Genomic DNA, 13,464 nt, shown 5'->3' on the forward strand with positions numbered 1-13,464 from the left:
GCTTGTTCCCATGAAGGGGGGACCAGTGGCGGTGCCAAAGTGACACCACCTGCTGACAGACAGCAACACAAGGATCATCAGAGTGAGTGTAAGAACTAGTGGGCTGAGGAATGAGGACTGCAGCCTTGCAGGAGTGTCAGCAGCCTCGTTTCCTGGTAGACTGACATGACCAGGAACCCACAGAAACATCACACTGGCTCTACCAAGAGTGAGCAATTGACAGTTTTCCTGGACCCGCTGCACTAAGGGATGGGCGGTGTACAGTGCACAAAGCACCCTTCAAAGTCTGAGTCTGAGCGTAGGACACAATTGAAAAGGCTGCATTGCCGGATGCACTCCATGGCCCAATACAAGGCGAAGAGCTCGGCTGTAAATACTAAGCAGTGTGCCGGAAGCCGATATCAAAAGACACGGGTGCCAATGATGAAGGCACACCCGACCCCACGGTCTGTCCGAGATTGTGAAGTTCTATGCAAAGGTCGTGAAACTGAAGGCGATAGACCGAGGCTGGAGTAGTGTGCTTAGGAAGCGAATGAAGGCCAAGGTTAACATGGGCTGCTTCACAGAGCCATGGTGGTGAAGGGTTCACACCCACTGGGAAAGATGCAGGTAGCATGAAGATTAGCCGCTGTAGAAAGTGCCGAAAGAGGACTCCAGGAGGTAAAAGAGAAGAGGGACGAGCCCCATACTGACGATCAAAGGAATCATCAAAGAAGGTGGCACAGGAGGGGTGGCCATGCATGGCAGACAAACAGCACGCATACCTGCTTCGGAGAAAGTCACGCCGGCACGACAGTGGTAGTTCAGCAGCTTCAGCATACAAAATCTCAACCGGGATGGTGTAAAAGGCACCCATGGCCAAATGGATGCCACGATGGTGGATAGTGCTGAGACAGCATAAACGGGATGGGTGTGCAGCATCATAAACATAGCACCCGTAGTCGAGTTTCAAATGAGCGAAGGACCAGTACAAACGAAGGAGAGTGGTTCAGTTGGCACTCCAGGAAGTACCATTGAGGATACGTAGGACAGGCTGCCAGGTAAGACACATGGGAGGACCAAGAGTGTTTCCTATCTAGCATGAGCCCCAGGAATCTCGTAGTTACAACAAACGGAAGGGCAACAGGACCAAGATGTAAAGCTGGTGGAAAAACCATTTGTGCTGCCAGAAATTCATACAGACAGTTTTGTCAGTGGAAAAGCAAAAGCCCTTGTCAATACTCCAGGAGTAAAGATGATCAAGACATCGCTGAAGATGCCGCTCAGTGAGACAGGTCTGTGAAGAACTGCAACAGATGGCAAAATTGTCAACAAAAAGAGAGCCAGAGATGCCGGGCAGGAGACAGGTCATTATAGTGTTAATGGCAATAGCAAAGATGACAACCCTCAGGATGGAACCCTGAGGTGCACCATTTCCCTGGAAAAGGGTGTCCGACAAGGCAGAACCCACACACACCTTGAGCATGTGGTCTTTTAAAAATGCCTGAAGAAAACAGGCACCCATGGAAGCCCCATGTAAAGAGTATGGAGGATACTAGTTCTCCAGCAGGTGTCGTAGGCCTTCTCCAAATCGAAAAACATGGCCACAGTCTGGGACTTCTGCAGAAAACCATTTATGACATGGGTGGACAAAGTAATGAGATGGTCAACTGCAGAACACCGCACTCGAAATCCACAATGTGCATGCGTCAGTAAATTGTGAGACTCGAGCCACCACACGAGCCGGGCATGAATCATACGTTCCATCACCTTGCAAACACAGCTGGTAAGAGAGATGGGGTGGTAGCTAGAAGGAAGGTTGTAGTTCTGACCGGGCTTAGGTATGCCCTCTGCCCAGATACGGTTGTACGTGTTAAAAAGAAAGTACCTGGCCACAAGAGAATGGTGTTGCAACATCTGAATGTGGATGGCATCTGGCCCTAGGATGGAGGATCGGGATGAACTGAGAGCATGAGCTCCCTCATAGTGAAGGTGGCATTGTAGCACTCATGATTCAGAGAAGAGAAGGGTATCGCCCGAACTGCCTCCTCTCATTTTCGCAGGAGGAAGGCAGGGTGATAGTGGGAAGAGCTCGAAACTTCCGCAAAATGGCGGCCCAAGGTGTTGGAGATAGCAATAGGGTCCACAATGACATCGTCAGTGACTGTCAGGCCAGAAATTGGGGAATGGATCTTGGTGCCAGAGAGCCGTCGGAGATTGGCCCACACAACAGAGGAAGGGATGGAACTGTTAAAAGAACTAGTGAATGAAATCCAGCTAGCTTTTTTGCTATACCGAAGAACACGTCAACACTTTGCATGCATCTGCTTTAATGAATGCAGTTTGCCATCGTAGGATGGCGGTTAGAAACGCAGAGAGCACGTCTCCATGCCGAATTGCATCGCGGCATGCCTCAGTCCACCTAGTGACTGGGACACGATGTGGCAAAGAGGAAGTGTGGGGAATGGAACATTCTGCAGCAGTAAGGATAATGTTTGTGAGATATTCCACCAGGTCATCACAAATGGGGAAATCTTGTTCCTCGAAGGTCGCCACAGAGGAGTAAAGCTGCCAGTCAGCCTTAGGAAGCTGCAATTTGGGCATGCATGCAGGTGGGTTAGTAGTCAGCAAATGGACAGCACACGGGAAATGATCGCTCGAGTAGGTGTCAGAAAGAACGGACCACTCAAGACGAGGGGCAAGCTGGGCAGTGCACAAGTGTAGGTCCAAATGGGAATAGGTGCATGAGGAGTCAGAAAAGAAAGTGGGTGCTCCAGTGTTAAGATGGTCAGCCAAGAGGGCACCTCTCTGACAGGTCCTGGGAGAACCCCAGAGGGGATGATGCGCATTAAAGTCACCGAGTAGCAAAAATGGGAGAGGTAGCTGCCCGATAAGCTGAAGGAAGTCTGCCCTGGTGACATCGAATGATGGAGTTACATAAATGGCACAGAGGGAAAAAGTCAGGTGGGGAAGGGAAAGGCGAAATGCAACAGCTTGGAGATTAGTAGTCAGGAAGATGGTTTGACTATGAATGTCATTCCGTATGAGCAGCATGACGCTCCCATGAGATGGAATGCCGACCTCAGGGACAAGGTCAAAATGAATCGGTAAGAAATGTGAAAGCTCAAAGTGATTGTAACGGCGCAATTTTGTTTACTGAAGCCAGAGTACAAGGGGACACTGTAGTGCTAAAAGAAGCCGTAAATCCTCTTTGTGGGGCTGAAGGCCGCAAATGTGCCATTGGAGGAGAGTCATGATGAGGAAGAGATGTAGGGGTGTCACCTTGGTGGCTGCTAAGTGACAGCTGGCGAAGCGTCACTACTAGAGAGCACAGAAGCAGCAGGATCCTGCTCCATGGGGTCCACAGAAGTCTCAGCTTGCTTGTGCAGTTGGTCTTTGGAGTCCAACACTGGAAAATGGTTGTTGGTGCGCACCGGCGACATGGAGACTGACCGGGCTAAGGCATCACGTGGTGACACCATCGAAGAGGATCTTCGAGTTAGTGTAGGAGAAGACCGTTTGTTTGCCTTTGGTGGACATCTTCGAGCCTTTCTGGTTAGAGGAAGACTCGGGTGTTTGGCTGGAGTGACAGAGGAATTCTTCACAGGAGTACTCCTTCTGCCCTTTCCAGCCAACCGGTTGTGTAGCTGGTGGCCCTTGAGGTGAGAGTTTTATGGCTTGTTGCACAGCTGGATGGGGGGGATGGCGATGCTAACTTGACACTGGGCAATTTCACAACCTCAGAGCTGAATTGGAGGTTGCATGTCTGCGTGGCCATGTCCTTCATGGAGCGAGGGGTAACAAGAATGAAACTATAGATACCAGATAGGAGAATGCAGGGTTTGCGACTAGCCAATAACTTTCTAGCGACTGGGTAAGGCACTTTTTCCTTTATCAGGATCTCTTGAACAGCCCGCCTCATCAAGATGCACGGGACAATCCCAATAGGCAGCAGCATAGCTGCCATTGCAGTTGATACAATGGGGAGAAGGAGATGGACAATCACCCTTGTGCACGTCCCTTCCCAGGTGACACATTTGGTTGGGTGTCGACAAGACATTCTAGTGTAGTTGAAATGATGACACTGGTAGCAGTGCATCATGTTCAGAATGTACGGTCGGACTGTGGTAAATTCGTAGTCTGCTTTGATCTTGGAACACCGCTCTATCAAAGGCGAGAAAAAGAGTGCAGGTGGGTACTAAGGAGGAATCACCCGATGGACAGCAATGACTCCCTGATCAGAGAGGAAAGATTGGATTTTGGTCTCGGTTGTCCCATTGAGCAGCCTAGTGTAAATAACACCACAGGAAGAATTCAAAGTTCTATGGGCCTTGACACGAACAGGATAACAGTGGAGAAGCGAGGCAGCAAGCGGTAGTTGTGATTGAGAATCAGAATTGGTCTCCAAAAGCAAAGTTCCATTACATAAAAGAGAGCAGGATTTCACAGGGCCAGCAATTGCACCAACACCTTTCTGAATAATAAACAGATTTACTGTGGTGAAGGACTGACTGTCTACATGAGACCACGAGGAACCGTGTTGCAGCTGGAAGGGTATTTGAATCATTAGCCTCCACTCGTTTACATTTTTTAGACAAATCCCCCACAATTGCCAGAGTCTCCGATGGCACGCTCCTTCCAACTGTGTGCCCCCTTCACAAGGGGCCGCACCCGTCTTAGGCGACTGTTCACACCTCCCGAACACCTGACAGAGGGACCAATCGGCAATTTGGAAAGGTTATAAGGTCAGGCAATCACCCCTCCCTGAGCCTGGCCTGTACTGGAGATACGTGCGAATCCTACATGTCGACCCAGGGCTGGGAATTACACGTTACTCAGTCACCTGTTATGCATCAGGCATGTGGGCCGGCCTTCAGGAGCACACAGGGAGGAAGAAGAAAAAAGAGGATCCTCAAACACTGAAGTGGAGGAATGAGAGGAGAAGGGAAACAAAGGAAAAGCAAGTGAAAAACAAAGGTGAGACTGTTTGTATGTCAGTGACAGAATGCAGAATATTTCCTATAACACCCCAGACATATTCCCTAAAGGAGGAGAAAAAGAATAGCAAGTGGATGGACATACAGCTTGGAAGGGAAAAAATGCTGCAAAGGCTGGGGCTCCATGGCAGCCAGGCACGAACCTGCCACAGAGTGGCGAGCCCCCTGGGAGGTCACATAGGTGGGGTAGGAGCCAGCAAATGGATAACACACGGGAAATTGTTGCTCAAGTATGTACCAGAGAGAATGGACCATTCAAGATGAAGGGCAAGCTGGGCAGTGCAGAAGGATAGGTCCAAATGGGAATAGGTGTGCGTGGAGTCTGAAACAAACATGGGTGCTCCTGCGTTAAGACAGAGGAGGTTAAGTTGATTGAGGTCAGGCAAAAGGGCACTTCTCAGACAGGTTCTGGGAGGAACACAAAAGGGATGATGTGCACTACAGCAGAAAGGTAGCTGCCCAATAATCTGGAAGAAGTCTGCTCTGGTGACATCGAATGACGGAGGGATATAAATGGTACAAAGGGAAAAGGTCATGTGAGAAAGGAAAAGGTGAACTGCAACAGCTTGAAGGCAGGTAGTCATTGAGATGGGTTTACTATAAACATCATCCCATGTGAGCAGCATGACTCCCCCATGAGATGAAATGCTGTCCTCATGGAGGGGAGGAGTAGGGGGAGATAAAAACGGACTGGGAGGAAATACAAGAGCTCAAAGTGGTTGTGAGGACACAATTCCCCCCCCCCCCCAAACAAGCAGATGCTGCAATTCTAAGAGCAGCTGCAAATCGTCTTGGTTTGATCAAAGGCCACAAACATTCCATTGAAGGAGAGCTAGAATGAGGAAAGAGGAGGAAGGAAAAAATGAAGGGGTGTCACCTCAGTGGGTGCCGAGTGCCAGCCTTCGAAGACACACTGTTACAGGGCACTGAGACAGGAGGATCATGCTCCATGAGGTCTACAGAGGTGTCCACACTCTCTCTCTGTTGACGTGTGGAGTCCAGGGCAGAAAAATAGTTGACGGTGCGCACTGACGACATGGAGGTCGGCCGGGTGAGGGTATCATGTGGTGACACCGTCTAAGGGGATCTCCTAGTCTGTGGAGGAGAAGACCATTTGCCTTTGTTTGACTTCTTGGAGCCTTTCCAGTTGGCAGAGGAAGACTAAGATGTTTGTTGGCTGTAGGGACATTGGAAGTCATCGCGGGAGTATTCCTTCTGCCCTTTCTGGCCTGTCGGTTGTGTAGCCGGTGACTTTGCCCCGGGAGGCAATTTTTGGTGGCTTGTTGCACAGCAGGATGAGTAGATGGTGATGCTACCATGACACTGGGCGATTTCAAAAGTGCAGTGCTGTATTTGAGGTCACATGTCTGCTTGTCCATGTCCTTCATGGAGCAAGATGTAGCAAGAACAGTATAGTAAGTGCCAGATGGTAGAATGCACCATTTGCGATTAGTCAATACTTGTGAGCGACTGGGTAAGGCACTTTTTCCTTCACCTAGATCACCTGGACAGTCCACTCATCGAGATACATGGTACAATCTCGAAGAAAGAGGCGCATAATCATCCTCGTGTGCATCCCTACCACAGGTTGCACATTTGGCCAGGTGTCGACAAGACATTCAAGTGTGGTTGAAACAGTGACAAGGGATGCAGTGCATCCAGTTCGGAATGTACAGTCGGACTGTAATAAATTCATAGCCTCCTTTGATCTTGGACAGAAGCACCACTCTGTCAAAGGTGAGAGAGAGTGCATGTGGACACTAAGGATACATCTACCTTTTTCATCACATGATGGATGGCAACAACACCTTGATCAGAGAGGTACACTCAGATTTCTGTCTCAGTCAGACCATCGAGCAGCCTAGTGTAAATAACATCACGGGAAGAATTCAGAGTTTTATGGGCCTCGACACGAACAGGATAGCTGTGGAGAAGTGAAGCGGCAAGCAGTTGTGCTTGAGAATCAAAAGTAGTCTTCAAAAGCAAAGTGCCATTGCATAAATGAGAGCAGAATTTCACACGGCCAGCAACTGCATCAACACCTTTCTGAATAATAAATGGATTTATTGTTGCAAAGGACTGACTGTCTTCAGTACGTGAAACCACGAGAAACCAGTGCAGCTGGGAGGGTTTTTGAATCAGGAGCTTCATTCCATTTATGTTTGGTAGATGTGGACTGTGTAGATGATGATTGAGCATTTCCGATGGCACACTCGTTCCAACGGGTGGGGGGGCAGAGGTGGGCTCACTCACCTTAGGTGATTGTTCACACCACACAAATACCTGACAGAGGGATCAATCAACAATTTGGGAAGGCAGCAGCTCAGGCACTCTGCCCTCTCTGGGTCTGGCCTGTACGAGGGGGTACATGTGAACCATACCTGTCCACCCGGGGCTGGGATTACATATTACCCAGTCACCTGTTACGTGTCAGAGGTGTGGGCTGGCCTTCAGGAGCGCACAGGGGGGAAGAAGAAAAAGAGGAGCCTGAAACGTCAAAGTGGAGGAAGGATCTATATCTACATCTACATATATACTCCGCCAGCCACCAAGCAGTGTGTGGCGGAGGGCACAATTTGCGCCAAAGTCATATTCCCCACTCTACTCCACTTGTGGAATGCGCGAGGGAAAAGCGACTGTCTGAACGCCTCAGTACGAGCTATAATTTTCCTTATCTTTGGATGGTGATCATTGCACGATTTGAAAGTTGGTGGTAATAATATATGCTCTACATACTTGGTGAAGATCGGATTTCGGAATTTAGCAAGCTGCCCCTTCCGTTTAGCGCACTGCCTATCTGCAAATGCATCCCACTTCAAACTTTCTATCAGATTTGTAACGCTCTCACGATGGCTAAATGTACCAGTCATGAATCTTGCTGCTCTTCTTTGGACCTTCTCAGTCTCCTGAATCAGATCCAACTGGTAAGGGTCCCATACAGACGAACAATACTCTAAGACTGGATGAACTAACGTATAGAAAGCAATTTCCTTTGTTGAAGGACTGCATTGCTTCAGGATTCTACCAATAAACTGCAACCTAGAGTTCGCCTTGCCTGTTACTTGTGTAATCTGATCATTCCATTTGAGATCATTTCAAACAGTCACACCCAGATACTTGATGGATGTTACTGCTTCCAAAGACAGGGCATTTATTTTGTACTCTTACATTAATGGGAATTTTCACCTTGTTATATGCAGTATGTTACACTTACTAATACGGAGAAATAACTGCCAGTCATTACACCACACATTTATTTTCTGCAAATCCTCATTGATTTGTTCACAACTTTAGTGTGATGCTACTTTCCTGTAGACAACAGCATCATCAGCAAACAGTCTAGTACTGCTGTCAATACCATCAACCAGATCGTTTATGTAAATTGTAAAAAGCAGGGGACCTATTATGCTGCCCTGGGGCACACCTGAAGTTACACTTGTTTCTGTTGAAGTCACCCCGTTCAGGATGACATACTGCTCCCTGTCCGTTAGAAAACTTTCTATCCAACCGCATATGTCATGAGATAGACCGTAAGCACACACTTTTTGGAGCAAGCAACAGTATGGAACTGAGTCGAACACCTTTCGAAAGGATAGGAGGAGGTGAATGAAGAAAGGAAAAAAGGAACAAAAACAATGGTGAGACTGTTCTTAGAGAAAAAGGAATACCAAGAGGAAAGTTTTGTAGCATTGAAGGAGAAAAATGCTAGAAAGGCTGGGGCCCTGTGGTAGCCAAGCACAAACCTGCCAAAGAGCGGTGAACCCCCCTGGGGGGAATAAATGTCATGAGCACCACATCATAACAAGGGGTGTTCTGTTGCTTCAATCATGCTTTTGCATCACCTATCACTCATCTGTAGGAGAGTCACTGCCATAGTTATATTTCATTTATTATTTCCACTCTTGAATTTCCATGATTGAATTTTAACACATTCTTTTATGCTTCTGACAACTCATAATACAGTGAAAATTGCTTCTGAATTAGCATTTCTTACTTTAGTTTTTTCTGCTAGTCTTGCGATGGTTTTTAACACCAGTTAATAAATTATATGTCCTCAAAATGCCTCATTACCTGAGATGAGGGTCTGCGTAATTCAGTAGAAGGTAAGATGCATATATTGACTACCAAATGCAACTACCGGGTATTTATAATTAAAGTTCAGCTACTCACAGAGGTAAAATGCGGCCTGTAATTATTGTATGGCAGCAAAAGTTGGTAAACATTTTAATGCAGAACTAATTTACACTGGAAAAAAATCAGTTGCAATTCTGGCCACCGGGTGCAACTCGGGAACAAGGACATACAGATATGTTTCCATATGTAGTGGATTAGGAATGGGATGTGGGCATAAAAGGTCAAACAAGCAAGAAATGCACGATACTGATTTTATTATTAACCACCGGTTATGCAATTTGTCCAATAGGAGCACTGGGATGTCGATGAGATGCTGTATAGTGCCATATTTGCACTTGCTAGCCAAAACTGGAACTAACTTTTTTCCAGCATACATCAGTTCTGCATTAATGCATTAACAGATGTACCAAATTACACTGCCGTCTAATAACTGCAGCCCGCATTGGATCTCGGTGACTAGCTGCACTTTAATTATAACCACCTGGTTTTTACAATTGCAAGCAGCTACAGAAACTTACCTGGTAAGCATCAATGCTCTTTTTAATATTCTCACGATTTACTTTCTTGTCTGGAGTAACTAACTTGCTGTACAAACGACCAATGTGACAATGTGCATTCAACGCAGGACGTTCAAGATCCTCACTTATTGTGTCAGGAAATTCTTTGGTGCTGTAAAAAAAAAATGAAACATGTCACTTAGCAGACAGAAAACTAACACATAAAACAAATGGAAAATATGGTGTCAAAAATATGTAGGAAACATAATTATTTAAATTTTAACAGGTGAAACCTCTATTCATCACACATTTTGTGAGCACACTTTGTGTGGTACCTGATGAGTATAGCAGAATCAATAAAAAGAGGGTGTACAGCTTTCAACCAATATTAAGTTGCTTCAAGTTGCTACTGATCTTAGGCCAGCATACAATACAGTGACACTGGCATTGTTGTCGCCATCATATTTTGTGTCCGCAAGCTCAGTTTTGTTTCCTGTGTCATTCACTGTGTGTGTCACATCTTCTTTCATAAACAAAAGCAGACATGCTAGACTATGCGCTGTCTGCTAATAAAGTCAAATGAGGTTGGAAGCAAGGGAAAATTGTCAGTGTCAGTGCTGTCACGAACCTTTGATTTGTATCAATTCAGCTAGCCCCCATCAGCCACCAAGCCAAATTGCTCCAACAAGTGTGTGAATAATATAGTTTAATGCATGCTCAAAAATTATCAATACTAATCAATTAATTCCACACATAATGTAAATTTAGGTATGCTGCCTGGTTTTGCAAATGACTGACTGCATAATGCTTTCATAAAATGTTGTGGAAGCAAAGACATAAGAGAATAACAAATTAATACATGCAGGCAAAAACGAGTAATAATAAAAATGAGCTGTAAAAGGGCATCTGATTTAGCACAGAACATATCAGTTGGTAGGACATGTTCTGAGGCATCAAGGGATCACCAATTTAGTACTGGAGGGCAGCGTGGAGGGTAAAAATCGTAGAGGGAGACCAAGAAATGAATACACTAAGCAGATTCAGAAGGATGTAGGCTGCAGTAGGTACTGGGACATGAAGAAGCTTGCACAGGATAGAGTAGCATGGAGAGCTGCATCAAACAAGTCTCAGGACTGAAGACCACAACAACACCTACAAATATTTCCTACAGGGCAAAAGGTTTCCCAAAGAACACCTACAAATAATTGCTACAGTTATGCAACTAATGCAATAATCTACAGTGGAGAGGGAGAGAAAGAGGGGGGGAGAGGGAAGGGGAGGGAGAGGGAGAGAGGGAGGGAGGGAGAGAGGGAGAGAGAGGGAGGGGGAGAGAGAGAGAGAGAGAGAGAGAGAGAGAGATTTTAGGGCAATGAATGGTGATGTTATTTAAAGTAGTCTGAGGCAAACACAGTTGAAATTCATAAAAGTTAAATCATCATAGAACAGAAACTGAAAAATCCTATTCACTCTTTCCCATATCCACTTATAGTCACCCACACAATTGTACTACCTTTCCAATTAGAAACACAGTCACTGCCCAAAAACCTTCTTAAAGCTTCGATGCAATAAAAGAGCAAAGTAACAGCTCAAGATTTTTTTTCTTTTTTTGGGGTGAGGGGAATTCTGTGTGTGAACTGTCCCAATAAAATTTCATCCCTAATAATTTAGGGAACAAGTCAGAGATTTCAAATAATCTTAAAATTCTCTATAACATTTGTTTCATCACCTGCTAAAATAGATGGCAGCTCATCTCGTAAAGTAGCTCTGCCCTTCTCTATGAACCTAAAATACTACTTGTCAAAATAAGGCACGTGGAAGTCTGTTCACAATGAAGTATCACACACTAGAGGGTCCTCTCACTGGAGCCCCAATGGGTCAATGTCTCACTTATAGACAGGAGAGATGGATTTCATTTTGTCCAAGTGGCTTCAAGGATATACAGTTCAACAAAATAGGTGGTTTTACAAGGTACAGTTCATTTTCAGTCAGTGGCAATTGCTCTTCTTCCTACTAGCACACGACTCTGTACATCAACAGTTAGGTGGTAGGGGATGATGTAGTAGCACAAAGTACATTGGGATTTTCAGTACACTTTTCCATGGCTACTGCACCTGATAATTTGTTTCCCTGACTGTTCATGTTTTCTGATACCCAGTAGGCTACCACAACCTTCCCCAGACATTTTAGGCATACAAAGCTGTCCTGGGTAGTGCTGGGCAGAAGGTTGCTCTGGGAGTTGGAACAAGAATTTCTCAGCACAATTAAAATTCTTCGTCTCCACTGTCCAGAAGTTTGCATATAAGTCCACATCAAATGCAGTGTATTCACTTGGTAAATGGATCTTGAGGACACATTCAGGGAACATCAAAGATCAGCCAAGTGGAACCCCTGTTTGGGAAATCTGTGCATACTTTTGTGCGATTTAAAATTTTATGAATAAGCTATTCAAAAATGTACACAATAGTGACATAACCCAGTAAACAAAAAATAATCCTGGGCCTACTCAGTAACCAGTGCAACAGTCTGGTTGAACAACGGGTTATGGTTGGTATGTGCCCCACATCAAGTGTGACTATGTCACACTTTGCATAAATCACAAATGATAGCAAGTTCACATGCGAATTGTAAAAATCAGTTTATTGGTAGGATAAGCCACAGTCTGAAATGCTGAAAATTCTGGAGCAGTCAAATAGCTTTAGATTCCACGAGGACCTTTAAACATAGCATCCCACTTTTTATTCTGCTCCTTTAACTAATTTATTTATTTTCTTTTTTTCCCTTTAGTTTATCAGCTGAATATTCTATGGGTTGATTTTTTTCCACTGTGTACAAACTTCTAGAAATTGATTGATGAGAGGATAAGAACAAAAAAGGACTAGTGAACTTATGCCCAGAAATGAATGGTTTTCATGCTAGAGGCCATTTAGTCAGTCATACTTTGTTACAGAGATTGTGGTTTAATGCGTGCTGTACCATGCAGCAACAGTTACAGTATGTGTTGAAAATGGTTTCCATGTACCTCAACACATGCGCGTTCATGCCGTAGGGTGTACTATTTCACATTCATAATGGGCAGGCTGCATCCGAACAGTGTCAAAGGCTGCATGAATATGCTGCTCCAGTGTCTCCATTTCTGGAATGTGCTTTGCACACATGATACTTTTGAGATGGTGCCAAAACCAGAAATAGCACGGGATTAGATCTGGTGAACAAACAGGACATGTAGCTGGACACCCTCATCCAGTCTGTGGACCAGGGAAGACATGATAGAGATGCATCTGGACATTAAGTGGGCTGGAGCACCATTATGTAACAGCCACATAACACTTTGAATTATCAGTGGCATTTCTTCCAGCAAGTGAGGAAAAGTCACCCACAAGAAACGCCAATAGTTGCGGCCCGTTAGGTGACATGAAGGTAAACTAGTCCCAAAATATGGTCACCAATTATCCCTGCCTACACATTATGGCTGCACCAACGCTGATGATTCGCTGTCACCATACCATGGGGGTTCTGTATACTACCCACAGATGACTTGTGAAAGTTGAAGATACCATTCTGCATAAAGTGGCCTCATCTGTGCATAGGATGGACAAATCCTGGACTCATGGTTGCCTGAAGAAACCAGTGAGAAAACTGCTCCCCGAAGTGAAAAGTCTATTGCTAATAAGTCCTGCACATGCTCTAAGTGATAAAGATAGTAGCAATTGACATGGAGAATGTTTCACTCGGTCGTCTGGCTTACCCTGTAATGGCAGGCCAACTGCCTAGTACTGACACAGAGGTTGCCTTCCACAGAGCTAATAACATTTTCCTCCGAGTCTGGGGTCCGTACATTTCCTGCTTCCTGAAACGAA

The 13,464-nt window shown here is 45.5% G+C and overlaps 1 protein-coding gene across 1 annotated transcript in view; it reads right to left on the reverse strand.

The window, feature by feature from the left end:
• The window catches only part of LOC124802875 (KIF-binding protein), a 97,245-nt gene that overhangs the window by 17,268 nt on the left and 66,513 nt on the right, over nucleotides 1–13,464 (reverse strand). Inside the window, exon 5 of the mRNA XM_047263920.1 lies at nucleotides 9,629–9,779. Coding sequence (XP_047119876.1) covers nucleotides 9,629–9,779 — 151 coding nt within the window. The remainder of the gene's footprint in view (nucleotides 1–9,628; nucleotides 9,780–13,464) is intronic.

Source organism: Schistocerca piceifrons, chromosome 6, assembly GCF_021461385.2.
Source record: "Schistocerca piceifrons isolate TAMUIC-IGC-003096 chromosome 6, iqSchPice1.1, whole genome shotgun sequence".
NCBI lineage: Eukaryota > Metazoa > Arthropoda > Insecta > Orthoptera > Acrididae > Schistocerca > Schistocerca piceifrons.